General features: G+C 42.2%; 1 protein-coding gene and 1 long non-coding RNA gene across 4 annotated transcripts; one reads left to right on the forward strand and one right to left on the reverse strand.

Annotated features, from left to right (window-relative positions):
• Nucleotides 1–27: 27 nt before the first annotated feature.
• meigo (Solute carrier family 35 member B1 homolog meigo) lies at nt 28–17,873 on the reverse strand. 3 transcript variants are annotated; one of them, XM_075892843.1, is made up of 9 exons: nt 17,736–17,873; nt 16,988–17,089; nt 16,591–16,688; nt 15,879–16,009; nt 12,034–12,228; nt 8,642–8,768; nt 4,685–4,791; nt 1,980–2,133; nt 28–278 (listed from the first exon to the last, which is right to left on the reverse strand). In XM_075892843.1, exons 2-9 carry the CDS (start codon nt 17,068–17,070, stop codon nt 229–231), a joined length of 945 nt encoding a protein of 314 aa, XP_075748958.1. In that variant the 5' UTR covers nt 17,071–17,089; nt 17,736–17,873; the 3' UTR covers nt 28–228. The 3 variants fall into 3 exon arrangements, with proteins under 3 accessions (XP_075748958.1, XP_075748957.1, XP_037278902.2); XM_075892842.1 differs by having other exon boundaries at nt 17,713–17,845; XM_037423005.2 differs by lacking the exon at nt 17,736–17,873 and having other exon boundaries at nt 16,988–17,356.
• Nucleotides 10,600–12,259, forward strand: LOC142814289 (uncharacterized). Its single transcript, XR_012894900.1, has 2 exons — nt 10,600–10,663; nt 11,980–12,259. It is a non-coding gene; the product is annotated as an uncharacterized LOC142814289 (long non-coding RNA).
• Nucleotides 17,874–17,941: the final 68 nt, after the last annotated feature.

Here is a 17,941-nt window from a genome sequence, read left to right on the forward strand (position 1 = left end):
CTCATACCGAGCTGGAACAACAAAAGATAAGGTTTGTGAATAGTTTTTATTTTAAGACCATAAATAACACTCCGTGCTGTGGAACTGCAAAAAAAAAAAAAAACATTCCACAAGACATGCTTTCCCCAATTAAATATGTGTGCTCCTATGTACAAACAGTCCATGAAATGGTCAAGACCTTGGGTGTTCACTTGGTGAGCAACTTGTGTTGTGGCCATTTTGTAACATTTACTTCTTTGCTTTGCTACTCTTGCTAAAGTAGGCATCAGCTATCAGGCCTGAAAGAGAGAAAACAAACTTGCTTCAGAAAAAAATTTTGACATACTGTGTAACTTTATAAAAGCCACCAGAAATTCAATGACTCCAAGACTCAACATTAAATCTGTACATATTTAGACAAGGATATGAGTGCAAACAGAAGCAGCTTTAACCCTGAGTGGGTTCATGTATGTTTTTCTCATGGTAACAAAGGGCATGCTTGCAGAAAATACAACTAACATACTTAAAGATAGCATGAAGCAATTTTCAATATACGGCCATTAGTTTACGACAAAGAAGCGAGACGTGTGTCCTATCGACCAGTGATTGACCTTTGTAGACGTAGGACAGCACCTGACCCACTGCGTCATGAACACACCGAGCTTTTTGCCAGATTTCTCGCATGAAAAGGGTACTGAGAGGCACTTCATAGACCGTGCCAAAGAAACTGTGGTGGAACTCGTTTCCGGTTGTGGTGTGCAATGGGCGCATGCACCTGTTGTGATGTGCCAGCAACTTTGTCTGGCCTGTTCACACACCAACCATTGTAGCTCGTTCCTGTTTCTTGTGTCTGTGCAGATAAGGACAAGCATTCCAGCTGTGCTTGTCAGGCCTGTTTGTGCATTATTGAAGCGCCTTTCTGTTTCTTCTGTTGGTGTAGATAAGGACAAGCACTTCAGTTGCACCAGAATACCCACACATGGATTAAGTTGTGGCTATGAACCAACGCGAGCCACATCAATGTGTATCTCCGACTGCACTCTATTCTGCAAATCCATTTGTGAACTCTGTGTATGCCTAAGGTATTTCCTCTTCTCCTAGATCTGCTATATTTGTGTTCTCTTTCACTTCCTGACTGTCTAGAGCATCAATTTTGCCATTCTTTTCTTGGCTCTTAATTTCATGAACGTCCTATCCACAGCTTTTTGCCTCATTGCTACAGACACTGTAGTAAAAAAAAGTGGAGCAGGTTCATGTCATTATTTAGATGAGTGTAAACATAACATCTGTTCAAGACCACACATTTCTTTTCGATCCATCAGTCAGTTTCAACAAAGAAAGCTCTTGGTGTCACCTGTGTATCATTGTTGAGAAAAAGCGAATGTGATGGAAATGTTCATTATTTTCAGAGCGGGCCTCATCTTCTTTCGCAAGGGGGTGAAAGAGGTTGACAAGAAAGGGAAAGAAATCATGTACGACCTGGAGCCTTCATGTCAAAAGGCTAAGCATTTTGCTATTCAAAAACATCAAATGGCCAAATACATTTAATTATCTTGATAATTAAGTGCTCAGGAGCTTATAATACTTTCATAGATAGATAACGTCATTGCAAAGATTATGCATTATGGCATTTGCAATGTAGCCAGAACATAAAACGTTCGTTATATTGGCCACTGCGTGGTGGAGGTGTTGAACTGTAATTATGCAGTTTGTAAACCAACTTATCTGGCATAATCTTATTAACCTCTTGCGACAAACGCTCTTGTGCAACTAGTAAAACATTTCTATTGTGCACAGTTACGTCAACCAAACAACAGGAAATACAAACTAGTTTGCCAAAACATGGCACAACATGATGAAACTTATATGCCCCATGTGCACATGAATTAATAAAAAGCAGCTTCACCAGGAGACAAGCAAATCTGTTTCGTATTAAAATGCAAAGACTGTGTGTGCGACATCAGTGAACTTTTCCACTACATCAGCAACTCAATACCCACCTGAAAAAACGAGTACAACGCCGATCCATTGTCGTGTGCCAAGAGGATTGTTAAATATTATCACAGATCCAAGAACTGTAAAGAATTTTCTTGTCGTCGTGACAACTGAGCAAGGCAGTGGCCCAAATTCACTCACTGTTCGGAAGATCAAAGTCTGAAAGCAAGAACATAACTTTTGGCTTACGTACGGTAGTACTCGAACACTACGACATTTATTTATCACAAAAACCGTAGAGGCCGAAAAACGTTACAGAAGGGCTACCGAAGCAGAAATTTTGGCCTCACATTTTTTTTGTTGCAATGCGTTGCAGAAGACCAGATGACACGGCACATCGTTTGCTGCAGTGCCCAACAGATAATTAATTACAAGCTCCTCATTACCACTAACCAGTCTCGATTCTGACTTGGAGAGCTCTAAAAACAACGAGCTGCTGAGTGCAACTATCACCACCTAGCAAGTGCAACATTCAACTATGTCAGCACTCAGAACTGTGACGCACCTCTGCACAGTCCGCATCCTTATGAACAAGAAACGAAATAGCAGTGTTGCTAAACACAAAACTTTCAACGTGCACCATGGCCAGGGGCTCGCGAGCAGTTGCCGAGTAAATAGACTGCTGGTGCAAATGCGGCAAAAGATAAATGGCGGCTACAGCATCATCATAACTTGTTGCAGAATGGTCACATAAGGTAAGTAGGGGGTAACCAAGGGTCACCTTAAAGGGTGTCAATACCGCGAAGGAGTCGATCGCTCACGCAAACTCCAAAACTAATTTACAATACCTTCCTAGCTCACTGTTCATATTTTGCATTCCCTGTTGATATACTGCAGGCATACGCATTTTCACGAGAATCTATCCCATAAGCTATGTCAGTCGCAAAATTTTGTGATGGAATTCCTTAAACTTCTCAGCCTGTTAGCAGATATTTTGTTTACAGACAGCAAAACCGAGATAAACAAGGCTCTCTGTGTGTGTGCATGCATGCATGTGTGTATTTCTCTCTCTCTACCACTCCTTACTCTCAATCTCTATCACATACATGCCCGCATGTGTGTTCCTTCTCTTTATAAGTCCAACCTCTTTATAAGACACTGAAGTAACAGACAAATGGGTATAAGAGACACTAGTATGCCTGCATGGAAACAGAAGATAATAAAAATGCATATATGGTGCCCTGCTTATAAGACACCTCATTAAAAGTCGGGAATTGCTCCCCGGTGCGTCTTTTTCATCAAGAGATTCTACTGCATTTTGTTTTGCGACACATTTCAGGTGGTGGCATTACACTCTTTTTTTATCAATTAAGTAAGCCGCCTCTTACAAACAAAAAAATAAGACTGCACAGCAGTGAACTTAAGTGATATAAATCAGCAAGCTTATATTAGCCCACGAGTATGCAGCATGAAACCACGATTTGATTATGAGCCCTGTAATGGGGAACTCTGGGCAATTCCTGACCCCTTTGGGTTCTTCAATATGGTGGTGTGTACAATTGTACACATCAACTTCGGAGGCGCCTCGTGCGCTGCGTGTTTCCTCAAATAGCTTGAAACTTGGTACGTACTTTTGTGGAGGCTTCCTGCATTGGACAAATAACAGTAATTTAACTGTATTCTGCGCCACATTGCTTCACAAGGTTACTTTGAAGGAGAAAATACCATGTTCGATAATCGTTCGACATGGCGCGTTCCAGTATCAACGTTAAGAGTTTATTTTGTTCTGTGCTGAAAACTAATTGCAGCATAAAAAAACAAACTGAATGCCTTTTGGGCCTAATGTAGCTCTCTAATGCAAAAATAGTACTTGAGTGATTGCACTATAATTAGGTACTTAATTTCATGCTAATTGTTACTAACTACTAAAACTCACAAAAAAAAACAATGCCTTTCTTCATTTTCTTTTTTAGAATATAATACCAAGTGCCTTAAAATCAAGTCATGCAAATTTGACGAACATGCAGGCAGTGAATCATAATTTACGCCTGAAGGGTATATATGTACCTACATCTAGATACGCTGAATGCTTTCGAAATTTCGGCTTATCAGAACTATGCTTCAGTAGCCGGTAAGTGAAACCATAACCTCAAACTTAGCATCACAATAGCTTGGCCACTTAACCACTACAGTGGGCATCTTATATTATCAGTGATATTTACGTTTTGTCGGAGTTAAAAATCTATTTGTGTGGCTTGCCAGTGAAGCAGAATTTCGAACTATATACTCCTACATTTTAATATGCATCAGTAGATCCACAAATGCCCACCTTTTTTTTTTTTATCCAGAAGAAAACAAGATATAGAGAGAAGATACATGCTTGTGGTAAAAAATGTGTGAACAGGGTGTGCTGGAGAAAGAGTTTCGACAAGCGAACTTTTCTCCAAGGTTGCTGCTGCTTTCGTTAGCGCTTGTGCATATATGCTTCATACCCTCTCGTACAATCCAAACAAAAGAGGGGAGGAAGGCAACTGTGAATGTGGGGGTTAGATTTCGCTTGGTTTCGCTTAACGCACACACTACAGAAATCTGCCGCAGCCTTAAAGAAGACAAGTCCACTTGTCAAAACATGTGTTCCAGAACATCCCCTATTTACGAGTTTTTTATTATGTATAAACATAGTTTATTTGGGCCCATTACAACACAGTTTATGCAAATGAGTTTTATGCAAACCAGACTTTTTTATGACACAAGATCAAACTTCACTTACCTGTCCTAGAGCCCCCGTGATGGAAAAGAGTAAAATGTTTGTAATGAGTGATGGGTACTTCTGAATAAAATGTATGAAGTCCAAGATCTCCCATGTAAATAGTTGAGCTGAAACAAAGACGAGAGAGGCTAAACGCTGTGGGCTGCCTTCATCCAGAACAGAAAGCACATCAACCCACCATATGGCACCCTAATCAAATGTATCAGTTACTTTCACTCGCTCCATGCATGCTAAAAACAGACAAACACTGGAGTTAAGATTGGGTGATGGAGGTAATCATGATGGTTTGGATGATCACGACGACATGTAGACAGGCCCGGTTGCTATGTTCCAGGCAAACTTCAGTTTATTTACACAGCGACACCTATTTACAAGCAAAGGCCAGGGCGGCCTCCAAACCAATCGCAGTGCAAGAACTGAGCTGTATCCATGCAGGCCTTACTTGCCGAGCCCTTAGTATACTGCACACGTCGACACCAACTTCTCGATGTAGTATTCCATCCCTCGATCAGAGTCGGCACCAAGCACGACCTCTGTTCACCCTTCCTGATCTTCTTCTCGAGCACTAAGCTCCCCTCTCCTCCATTTCTCTCCGTTGAAAATCTCTCGTCACATCTGAGACCGCCTCATGGAATGAAACCCATCTTGATGCTCCACCAATGAAGCAAACAACTCTCCTTTCCTCAGAAGTGTGTCTTCGCCTCTGCGTTCCCATACTTTGCTGCCCTAATCCTTCAGGAAATCAGCTAAAGAAGAAATCCGTCATTTTTTCAAAGTACTTTCATGCAACAACAAGCCTTTGTTTGTACACAAGATGCTGCCACCTGTCCACACTTACTGCGAAAGCAAACCCCCACATTATCCTGTCGGGAAAGGTGTAGCAACAGGGACCACTTCAGACTGGTGTCCCATGAGAATGCTTCCGCCGTGCGGGCGACTCACCAGGGCAAGGTGCGGGAAACAAAAGCTCACAAGATTTGGCAACAAAGGCGCGTGCAGGAGCGAACGGTTTAGTGACCCATCTGCGAAGCTGCTTTTCATTATCTCCCCTTTTGGTCAGTGTAACAAACGACTCCAATTTTCGGATCATCCTTGGGCCCCATCTTCCAAGGAAGGGCGCTTTAATGTTGGGAGGATGACATTCGGCGGCTAACGACCCAGCGTGGCGCTGGCTCGTCTTCCCTGCACCTGTACCAAAAGGGGCACGGGTGGTCTAAAAAAAAAAGGGGGAAATTACCTCCCGATGAGACAGGAGCATGCGTACGCCCCTGAAAAAGTTAGGACTACATCGGAATAGGCACTTGACATACAGACAGCAACAAGTGCGGTCGTCGGTGTCGCGAGTTTCGCATAGGCGGCGAGCATGGAGTGACCCACGCAACGTATTGAGACGGCTGCAATTCTGGGCATCCTCGTCATCTACCAAGCCGGCGAGATCTTCAGCGGCACCCGTCAACTCCCCTACGTGCACCAAGAGCTGGCCTGGTCCGTATGGAACTATTTATTGTGACTTTTTTTACATCGGTAATTTATTATAACCAGCTTTTTTTTAATATTTGTATACTTGTGTGCGCTGCATCGCACGTAGAAATTCAAAAGCGTGACCCTAATCTTCTTGTAATTTTTTTTGTATCTCCTTCGATTCATGTCATTAGTTTGTTAACATTCCGCGTACTTGTCTCTGTTTGTACCTCTTGTGGTTTTCTTTTAGAACATAGTTTGTTACACAGCTGTTCTTTCCATCGCGCATCAGTGTTATTCCTCCTCTACTATTTTTGTAATCTCCTGCCTTTGCCCTTGTTTCAATTAAATGCTTGTTCGTTTTGTATAAAATCTCCGTGTCTGCTCTATGAGTGCATCGGTCGGACCCACACATCACCACACGTGCAACCCCGCACGGGTCGACAGACCTGCAAATAAATTTGAAATGTGCCACTCTGAGGCCTTTCAGGCGTCGCAGGCCGAAGCATAAAGTGGAAGCCTGCGAGTCTGCCTCACGTCGATGTTGGATTGGCGGGGCTTCACCTGAAGTGTGTGACAGCACTCCTCTTTAAGTCTGCATTGTTCTTTTTTGACGACATTATATAACTCCTTGCCTACAAAGCCAAACCCCTGCCCTGTTCAATAAGCTTATCAATCTCCGTGCCGTCCATTGTTAAAAACAGTTGTCCAGCCACAAAACAATAGAGGGACATCTACATACTGCACGCTCAGAGTTACGTCAGCCTCCCAGACATCACCACGCGGTCGGCCAGTCCTATCGCGGACGCCAGATAATGTCACACACTTCGGGTGAGGCCCCGCCGATCCAACATCGACGTGCGGCAGACTCGCAGGCTTCCACTTTACGCTTCGGCCTGCGACACCTGAAAGGCCTCAAAGTAGCACATTTCAAATTTATTTGCGGGTCAGTCGACCCATGCGGGGTTGCACGTGTGTTGATGTGTGGGCCCAACCGACGCACTCATAGAGCAGACACGGAGATTTTATACAAAACGAACAAGCATTTAATTGAAACAAGGGCAAAGGCAGGAGATTACAAAAATAGTAGAGGAGGAATAACACTGATGCGCGATGGTAAGAACAGCTATGTAACAAACTATGTTCTGAAAGAACACCACAAGAGGTACAAACAAAGACAAATACGCGGAATGTTAACAAACTAATGACATGAATCAAAGGAGATACAAGAAAAATTACATGAAGAAGACTACGGTCGCGCTTTTGAATTTCTACGTGCGACCCAGCGCACACAAGTGTACAAATATTAAAAAAAGGCTGGTTATAATAAATTAACGATTTTAAAAAAATCTACAATAAAAAGTTCCATACGGGCCAGGCCAGCTCTTGGTGCACGTAGGGGAGTTGACGGGTGCCGCTGAAGATCTCGCCGGCTTGGTAGACGACGAGGGTGCCCGGAATTGCAGCCGTCTCAATACATTGCACGGGTCACTCTATGCTCGCCGCCTACGCGAGACTCGCAACACCGACAACCGCACTTGTTGCTGTCTGTACGTCAACTGCCTATTCCGATGCAGTCCTAACTTTTTCAGGGGCGTACACATGCTCCCGTCCCATTGGGAGGTAATTTCCCTGTTTTTTTTTTTTTTTAGACCACCCGTGCCCCTTTCGGTACAGGTGCGGGGAAGATGAGCCGGCGCCACGCTGGGTCGTTAGTCGCCGGATGTCATCCTCCCAACACAAAAGCGCCTTTCCTTGGAAGATGGGGCCCAAGGATGATCCGAAAATCGGAGTCGTTTGTGACAGTCAGGCACTCTCTACCGAGTGGACATCGTTTACTTGCCCCAACCTAACTACTGGAAGAACAAATTTTTATGTGTCCACTGGTTAAGCACAGCATGAATATTTACACAGTTCTGAACTTGCCTCCTCCATAAACCTCATTTGAATTCTGTGACTGGATGGAGAGTGTGAACAGGCTGGTACAACATTTAAAGTCCGTGAAATTTCCTTCTCAGAGGTGGATGCACAAAAGCCCGCACCAATAGAAGTGCACATTAGACATGTCATGAGCCGCAGAGCCGGTGACCCCGTCTTCAGAGAACAATGCCGAGTACACGAGCCAGACTGCACATTTCTTCAGTTGCGAAGTCAGTGGACTACTACCGCAGGCAAGTGCCGGGTTCTTCTTGTACTGAACTACGCTATAGTATTCAACTATAGCACAGTTGTACATAAGCAATTAAACAATGAGTGAACTTACTCAGACAACTTAGCTAAAGTTTTGCATTTACAGTCTTTCTTGAAAGTTATTTCTATGCACACTGCCTCATAATATTTCATGTAGCATTTTTAAAAGAGCATTTAGTACTTTGAACTTTTATAAAAATTGCAACCTGCAAGTACGCCACTCCATTACCCCAAGTATGAGGAGTACAGGCTGTACAAGTCATCATTGTTCGATAATGCTGGTAAGACAAAAGCAGTTAAGCTTACCTATGACAAGGTAAACAACTGACCACAAATTGGTCATGACCATCATGTGACCTGACTTTGTCTGGTGCTCAGACTTCATACGTTCCTGCACTGCTCCTGTCAGGCCATCTAATGCCAGAGAAACAAGCTGCAAGATACAAAAAAATGTGGTTGTGCAAGGCATGCTAATCACATTTTTAACACAAGTGCCCAGAACACAGTGCTTTATGCATAGACAAATATAAACGTTAGTGACATAAAAACATGCAGGAACTTCTGGAGTCTACAAAGGTTCAGAAGTCTTTGATTGATTGATTGATTTGTGGGGTTTAACGTCCCAAAACCACTATTTGATTATGAGAGACGCCGTAGTGGAGGGCTCCAGAAATTTCGACCACCTGGGGTTCTTTAACGTGCACCCAAATCTGAGTACAAGGTTCAGAAGTCAATCTACAGTGGTTTAAGGGTCAAAAACATACAAAAAGACAGAAGGACAGGAGTTTACATCCTATTTGCACACAATTGAGAGGTCCCAAGTAACCACGGATATCTGCTGGCTGTCCATTATGAATAGAAACGTCTGGCCGTATGGATATCCAATACGGACAGCCAATGGACATACTGTGAATATCCATGTCCCAGGTGGCTGTTTTCTGGACGTCTGCAATGGATGTCCGAATGGACATTAAATTTTGAACATTGACTGGCTGTTTATATAAGGACAAGCCAAGGATATGTGCATTTGCTCATCAATTATTATAAAATTAGAATGTAAAAAAAACATGTATAGACCTGTAGAATCCCGGATGGCAATCTTGTAAAATTTCATTAAAAATGCCCCTTAAGTTCATTCAAATTTCGGCACACGCATTTGATTCCAGGATTGCTTCCTGAGGCAAAACAATCTGGTTGATTCAATATGTGTATCGTATTTAGTGTTATTATTATCACATGTGAACTGACAAAAATGTGGATCGAGCGGGTCATAGCAGTCGTCATGTAGGCAAACTTTCATGCGCCAGCCTCGACACTTCTCTAGAAGTGGCGCACCGTAGTTGCTCAGATTCCTCGAACGTAGACGTCATGCTAGCCATGTCTCTAGATGTGTTGAAAAAAATGCGTGCCATTGTGCCTATTGTCCTGAAACCTGCTTGACCAGCGGTGCGCACTGAGGAAAGGAGCACGAGAAAGTAAGTTGTTCGTGTCGCGTCGCATGTATGTGCGCTGAGGCGGTCTCCAAGGCTCCGAGTGGCAGAAGGCAAACCTTTTTTTTTAAGTGCGCCAATGTGGACATCAACAGCAACATGTGAACTTACGAAGGACCACTTTTCTACAAGAAACATTAAAACGTGGCACAAGCCCACCACTGTTTTCAGCAGGAATTACCGCGGCAAGCAGCAGCAACCCCTGCTTACTCGGATGACACAGATAAGGCCACGTGCTACATTTATGTAGCACCTGGCCTTATCTTTATGTTCTTTATGTCTCATGTGGAACATTTGTCTGTTATCATCATACAATAACTATCGTCCGTCATTTGTATAAGCCTACTAATACGTGGCATGTTTCCAGTTTTTGATTTGCTCGCATATTCCTTGCTACTAACCAATCTAAGACGAGCAGGTGGTCAGTGCCTGTGCACCTTCTTTAGAAGCATGTGCTACACCCATTAGTTTTTCTCCTGTTCTTGTCTGTATGTACGTATTGCGGTTACTAGAATAACATTGTGATAAGGAAGCACACGTTGGAATTGTTGTTACTAATTTAATAAACCTGCAAAGAAGCAATCACTGCTGCCTAAGAAGTCACCGCACTTGAAGGCGGAAGGACATTGAACACTAAAATCTTATAAGACTACGTACACACTGTCAATATTGCGGCTGTGGACTGTGGGTTATGTGCTTATTAGCCTTGATATATGTTGATGATAAAGGTTCGCTTGCTCTTAAAAGCCCGCTTAGACTCTCTTTTTTTTTTTTAGAATTCTTTTACAGTAGAAAAGCTCCTGCAGAAAAAAGACGAGCTTCCGAGTGGGCTGTGTGGGTATGTTGTTCACATATATATGGTTTTTCTTGAATATGCACTAGCTATACACACACAAAAATTATGTATGTATATCTTCTGAAGGGCCTGTCAATGTCCATGTTGGCTGTCCTAGAAGAATGTCGAACAAGTGTACAAACTTATTACCTTTGTACATCTGATGTAAGTCCATCGGACGTACAGTGTACATTCATGGACATCTGATAGATGTCCGGAATATTCAAAATGTAGGTCCTGTCATATGCCTACCGGATATCAATGGTTACTTGGGGTATTGACATGATGTGACAGATGTGCTTCCCTTTTCCTGAGGCCATTTCTTTAATTAACTTTCAGTAAGCAGCACAGAATGAGACAGATAAGTGAATAAGTAGCACCACAGCTAAATTGCAATACATTAAATAATCCAAGAGCCATTTGCTCAGCTGACAGAATTGCTGCAATGCTTTCAGTTTCTTTTGGCAAAGTGCAACACAACGCCTTACCGTAACAACAGGAACCAGGAGAGTCTATGACATTCCTATCACCTCCACCATCAAAATGTGCCCAACCATCCTTTTAAAACTGAGCTCAGCATAAGTTTCACTTGGACTTCAGCACCACCCGTCCTTTCTGGCCAACCATTCCTTTCATAGAAAGAGCAGGGTGTTGAGTCTTGTGCAAGGGTGATTGAGTAAATTTGCTAATATTTGAAATCATTTTCCATTCAGTGTCCACTTAGAGGGACACTATTGTGAAACAATGAATTGGTTTAGGTTGATGAGTTCTACTCATAAAACTTTAATGAAGAAATTTTCACTATTGTATGTCTATTATCTAAAAGAAGTAAAGGTAAAAGTTTCACTGCCATATTTTGTGCCTAAGTCCTCACACATAACGTTATGTATTTTAAAGTGAACTTTTTGTATTTTGTCAATACTGGCTCAATGAAATTTCTCGAATCTTGGTACATTAAGTCTCTGGCCTTCCCCTGAGGACAGTGTAATTCACTTTTACCGATTAAGAATGACGTACACCCTAATGACCAGCGTCACAGTCTGTGACATCATTAAGTCTCTGGCCTTCCCCTGAGGACAGTGTAATTCACTTTTACCGATTAAGAATGACGTACACCCTAATGACCAGCGTCACAGTCTGTGACATCATGGTAATTGGTGCGGAAATTTCAAAGTGAGTCACCACCTTCATTATTTTTCTGGGCATCCTCTAGAGTGCCAAACACCTACTTGTAGCAAGCATGGCGATTTTGGTACTGTGAACGAGTAATTTACTAAGGTGCAAAAAATTTCTCTTCTCTACGATGTCTCTTCAACTAGCACCACGAGTGACGGCGTCATGTCACGAAGTCAACGAGGCTCCGCGCTACACACCAGCAACAGCTCTCCTTTTCCCATAGAGCCTTGGGAGGATGTCTTGGCCGCGGCCTTGCCGTCCTTATAGATGAACAGTGCCACACCCAGCACAACCACCAGAATGGAGAGGTACTTGGACAGGGCGTACCGCTTGCCCCCAATTAGCACACCCAGAACCATCACCGGGATGGGTTTGCAGGATTTTCCTACCACCTGAAAGAAATAAAAGGGGGAACTGCCATGATTGCGATTGACAACTACTTAATCAACTACAAATGAAAGAACAACTTTGTAGTAATTACAGCACAGCCGTGCACACTGAAAAAGCCATAGGCATAGCCTGAAAATTTTTGGGGGGGAAGGAGGGTGGTGTGTTTAATTAACCTCTACGTATATTTGTGAATTTGTATGTGTGCATGCAAGTATGCACGTGCAAGGCATAAATACTTGTGGGAGGGGGGGGATGTTAACACCTAGGGAGCATAGACTCCCCAGGTTATGCAAGCAGAGCAGGGGTGTGAATTCGGTTGTATAACATTATTTTGCAAACAGCACATGAAAGCTCCCATATCTCAGTCGAAATGACGGTAAAGAGGCCTTAAGGGGGGGATGAAAGGCAAAGAGGACTGAATAGGCAATTTTTCAATTTTCATGACACAATATTTCAGCATAACGGACAACTGCTTCCACAAAGTGGCGAGTCCTTGCTTTCAGTGGAAAGCATTTAAAAACAAGCCTCAAACACGCCTGATGCTATGTCTGCACTGTGGCACCTTGAATATTAAATGATGCTTTTTCCTAACACTACTTTTCATCAGAAAAGAAACATTTTATCTGTAACCGTTTAAGCTATCAAATGCTAACTTTTGTTACTTTTTTTTTTATTAATACCATGCACACTTCCTGAAGCAAAATAATGTTGTTGCCACAAGAGTTGCATTTTTTACCGAAATTTTTCATCAAGGAAACAGTCCCATAATTCTAGTCTTTAAACATTTACATTTTCAATTAAAAAATGGTCATGTCTACAATTGGTATTTTGGTTCAAAAGGATGCCCTGGGCAAATGTAGTAATCAGAGGAGATTTCACCATTTTACATAAAAAATCTTTTTTCATAAATGTTCCTTCAAAAACAAAAAACAGACAATTCCTTTATTTATTAATTTTTGAAGGGCTTTGTATTTTCTTGCCAAAGTGACAAACCTATAGCAATATCCCCATTCAAAAAACTTGCAAAGTTTTGTAAAGTTTGCTTTGAAAATAACAGAGAAATGTGCAGTAGTATTTGTACACTTGTTGGTGCTATCCATCCCCTCTTAAAATATTTTAAATAAAATGCGCGCATGATACCACGAGGGGGAAATAAACATTCTAGTTTTTCTTCAGGAAATGCTTCTTGCGTAACTAGCTTGAGAAAGCTCTCTTGTGAGGTCCCATTGCAACTGCAGTAAAATCTGCGTGTTGAAATGGCTGTTGCACTGGAAGTGGGCACACTGATGATTGTTGGGGTTTAACGTCCCAAAACCACCATATAAATATAAGAAACACTGTAGTGGAGGGCTCCAGAAATTTCGACCACCTGAGGTTCTTAAACACGAGTACACTAGAAAAGGGGACTCCGCACACACCTATGATAAAGTGTGAGCAAACAATCGAATACCGAATATTTCTCCAACAATCAGCACAAATGCGAAAACCCCAAAGGAATGAAGTACTGAAACAGCAAGAAACCATTTCTTTTTTCTAAACATTCGATTACCAAAATATAACTATGATGACCAAGTTTTTATAGGGATATCAACGCTATATTGTATAGTGGATGAAAGAGTTTTTTTTTCCATATTCTGCTCAGTGGCCTTGGCACCAAGCAGTCCTCACAGTTTACTGGCAATGTTCTCGGTAAGTTACAAGTAGCCAGTGCTATTTATCTCATGGGATAATGTTATCTACATAGGTGGCTTACTTAAACTTTTTTTCATTTTCATAGAAAACAAGCACTCATGCACTACTTCCAGTGATTTCATTGATGTGTTTGTCTTAATCTGTTAGGCTTCATTAGGTAAATTTTTTACTATGCTGCAGCTGCACTGCATCAGACTGTTCTTGTCTTCATCTTTTAATAACTAAAGCTCAAGAATATGGCTGCATTCAGCTTCAGAAGAGCCACATTTATACATAATTACACGAATACAGCAAACGCAAGTGTCACATTCATGCTAATTGTTCTTGCTGGTACAGTGTTCAATGCTGCTGCTTGGGTGCAAAGGCCCAATTTGCGATAACTACTCTATATATGTTTTGTTACATATTTAGCTGTATCTGTGCAGTTTGGTTCAACATTGTAGTCACTGCTGTTTGCAAAGTTACGTCAGTTTAAGGTTGTGGTATTTTTTTTTTTTTTGCTAAAGGTAACCAAAATGCTTCTTTGATAAAGCTTGTGAATTTCTGTTTCAAATGAAAAGTGAAATTCCAGGGCTGTTTCGAAATAGTTTCCTTACTACATAAAAACTCAACTCATGGCATGACTATAATACTTACATTTGATTCGATTCTAAAATTTACTATTCGTGCACCCCTACCTACGATTTATAATAATATACATATTGTTGAGATATAAGAAAAATAAAGAAAATGGCAGACTTGGGCAATCCTTTCATTTTTGAACTGGTTTACTACGACAGAACATTTTCTTGCAGTGAAGATAACATGATACGGCTATGTTGGGTTCCGAATACTCTTGTGGTCAGCTTGAATCTCAAGCAAAGGATCACATCTGAAGTCTGCAGCTTCACAAAGATTACGTCCCAAAGTGGTACAGAAAATTTGATGGCTACCTCCTCTTTGGTAAAACATGTCACACTACCAACGTACTTCATTCTAAAACAGTAACCTGTATTACACGGGGAGCCCCACCGACCCCTACAGTAACAAGTGGGGCACTCTAAACTATGACAATGAAGCATGTATTATTCAAATGGCCAATATACGGCAATCATGGATTTTGTATTGAGCACCAAGATGCACTGCAATTTGTCACACTTGGCTAGTGTTATATAGTATCTCAGGCATTGTGTTTTGCTCTGTTTCAATGTGTCACAGAAATCAGCCATCCTAAATATGCTTAACCGAGGCCATCTTCATGACAGAGAAAGACACGAATTTTTTTTTTCCATCATCTCACATATAAGTGTGGGAATCAGGATTGCATGCACAGCCTCCTCTCATACACGCCTTGTCCTCTCAGTTTTCTACACAGACTGGCATGTCAGCTTCTTTTAAGTTATGAGCCAAGTAACGAAGGCAAACAGAATTTAATTGCACAGTGTTCCACAGCATAATACTATTCCCATTCTCTTATGCCTACAACATTCAGAGTCATTCCTGATATCAATCAGCCTACAGGAAGCAGTTCAAGATGAACAGGTTGTGCGCATGTGCAGAATAAGGTGTTTGAATATACATGATGCATCAATAAAGTGGTTGTAAGACCGGCAACTGTTAATGAATAAATGTACCTCTCCTGCATCTTCGCCCCGAGTTTCGCGTTTTTTTTCCTTCTCGCACGTAAATATGAACCGTCAGCCTTTGGTGCTTCTAAAGATGAACAAGTATACCAGACTGTTATGAATTGAAATATATCATGCTGGCCTAGATCCCTCTACACTGCAAAGAATAGGTCAAAATAATCATTGCGATTTCATAAAGCTTTGAGAAGCGAACGAGGTCATATTCACAGACAAATTACATTGCCTTCCCAACACACATGATTGTAGTAAAACCTTGGTTAATTCACACCATACTTAGGCACAAAAGTCAGTACTGCCCAACTCATCATGTAAAAAAGCTGAATTAACTTACTTACCTGTGTGGTGTAATTCACAAACTGCAAGCATATTGTGCTCGCAAGCATGGCGCCTAAGTAAGTGAAAGATGATATGATGTAGTAGGATCTCCTTGTTGTATCGACTCCTTGCTTAAGAAAAGTGGATAACACTAGAAAATAAAGCAAACAAGCACGTTGTCCAAGTCAACACAAGTAGCAGCAAGAGCCTGGTAACAAAAGAAACAAGTAAGAAATTTCACTCAGTTTTATTCCTTATTTATGCATGCAGACATGTACTTAATTCATTCTTATTGCATGCAGAAGACATGTACTTGATTCAACTGCAAGCATATGTAGATAAGGTAAACAAAACAAAAAGGATTGGTGAATCAAGAAAACATGCTCTGAGGAGTTCTACTCTCACAACAAAACACGTGCATTAACATTTTACATACTAAGTGTGTCATTTATTATCAGTATTATCTAAATTTTCTTTTCTGACTATATCAAATATACGTTCAACGCTTTTTTTCTTTTTTTTCATATCTCTAGCGAGATAACACAGAAAAAGCGGGCAGTAAAACATCAGCTGCAGGCGGCAATTAACGTTCAAGTATTTAATTAACTAATTTTTACGATGTGTTAAATGCCAGCATCATATCATTTCATATTCGGCCTTGATCAATGCGCATGTGGCAGGCTAATCACTATGATGATCGCAATACGAACAATCAAAACCACAAAAACTCACTCAGTTTTGCAAAGAGGACATTCATGACGCACGAAAACAAAAGCAGCGACTGCGCATGAACAAACATTTCTTTCTTGGGCCCATACTTGGTCCTGGTTCTACAAGAGTAAGAAAAACGCAAACACACACACGAATGAATGGTGCGAACAACCATCGCACCGCGAGATACTGTCAAAGTTCCACACGCTCACATCTCGCAAGTGAACATCAACGAGATCGCTCAAACAGCGCGAGTAGCGTTAGCAAGCTCATTACAAGAGCAGGAACAATAGCCCAAATTAACGAGCGTTTTCGGCACCTACGTTGTGGCATATGCCGACAATGAATGGTGCCCGATCCTGAAGAATCAAACGACACGTGTGAAAAAACGATGGTAACAGGGTAAACATAGACTTACATCTCTTCGTGTAAAACCCCGTAGTAGAAGTAGGTCAGGAATATGCCTCCAGCATAGAAGAAAAGCTTGACGGGGTTCCCCATAGGTTGTGACAGCGGCCCCCTGAAATCAAACACGTTCGATTTCGTCTGCTCGCGCACAACCGTCACTGCTACGTTGGCGGCACCTTGAGCTCCGATAGAAGGCACGCTCATCAAAGAGATGCTCGCTAATGGAGCGCCACTTTCCAAGTACGGGTAAACTGGAAATTAAAAAGCCTTGCAATAAAAGCTGCGATTAGCATCAGGCTAACAACAGCATCGCATGGATGCGTGCCGATGCGCTGTACAACAGCAGCTTGCGAACGGAAACGTCGTTCGCTGACGACGTCCGCCGGTGGCGCCTTTGAAGTTCAAGGCGTCCACTACGTGCGCTTGCGCGATTCGTCGATGCAACGTGTAAAAACGGCGTCACCGACACACCGCGTGTTTCACAGCCTTCGAGCTCAAAGTTTGGCAGAATACTTTTGTCCCATGTATACTGCGAACATGTCACACCTCACCGTGTAGGGCGTTCGAGTTTGACAAAGCGTTGTATGTATCGTACGAAAGGAGGTCATGGTACAGACGTACAAGTTCTGGCGCGTGATTTGAAAGCCCTTTTAAAATGCATACAGGTAATACATGCAACTACCGCGACGCTACACCTCTGCATCAGTCGTAGAAGAAATGCGAGTCATTTGGTACCTCACAAAGCGTGCTGTAAATACCTCGCAGGCAGAGAATCGGCGCGATCGCTGCAGTAAGTTGTGTTGCAATCGGACAAGCACCGCTAGGCAGTGGATCACCGACGTGGTTACTCTGTTGCCATTCGGCAATTGCTACCGCATCACCAAGGTGTCGCACACCGTCGCAAGCGTTCGGCGAAAAAGCCAAAATCTGAGCAAACGGGCGGAGAATGCACGGGGAGGGTCGC

Source organism: Rhipicephalus microplus, chromosome 4 (assembly GCF_043290135.1).
Source record: "Rhipicephalus microplus isolate Deutch F79 chromosome 4, USDA_Rmic, whole genome shotgun sequence".
Taxonomy (NCBI): domain Eukaryota; kingdom Metazoa; phylum Arthropoda; class Arachnida; order Ixodida; family Ixodidae; genus Rhipicephalus; species Rhipicephalus microplus.

Excerpts from the sequence above, each read along its gene's own strand:
- meigo (XM_037423005.2), bottom strand. The coding sequence starts at position 17,181 with ATGAGCGTGCCTTCTATCGGAGCTCAAGGTGCCGCCAACGTAGCAGTG. Across the intron at positions 16,689-16,987 it reads GGGGTTTTACACGAAGAGAT|AACCAGGACCAAGTATGGGC; the intron begins GTAAGTCTATGT and ends TTACTCTTGTAG. Across the intron at positions 12,229-15,878 it reads TTGTGAATTACACCACACAG|GTGGTAGGAAAATCCTGCAA; the intron begins GTAAGTAAGTTA and ends TATTTCTTTCAG.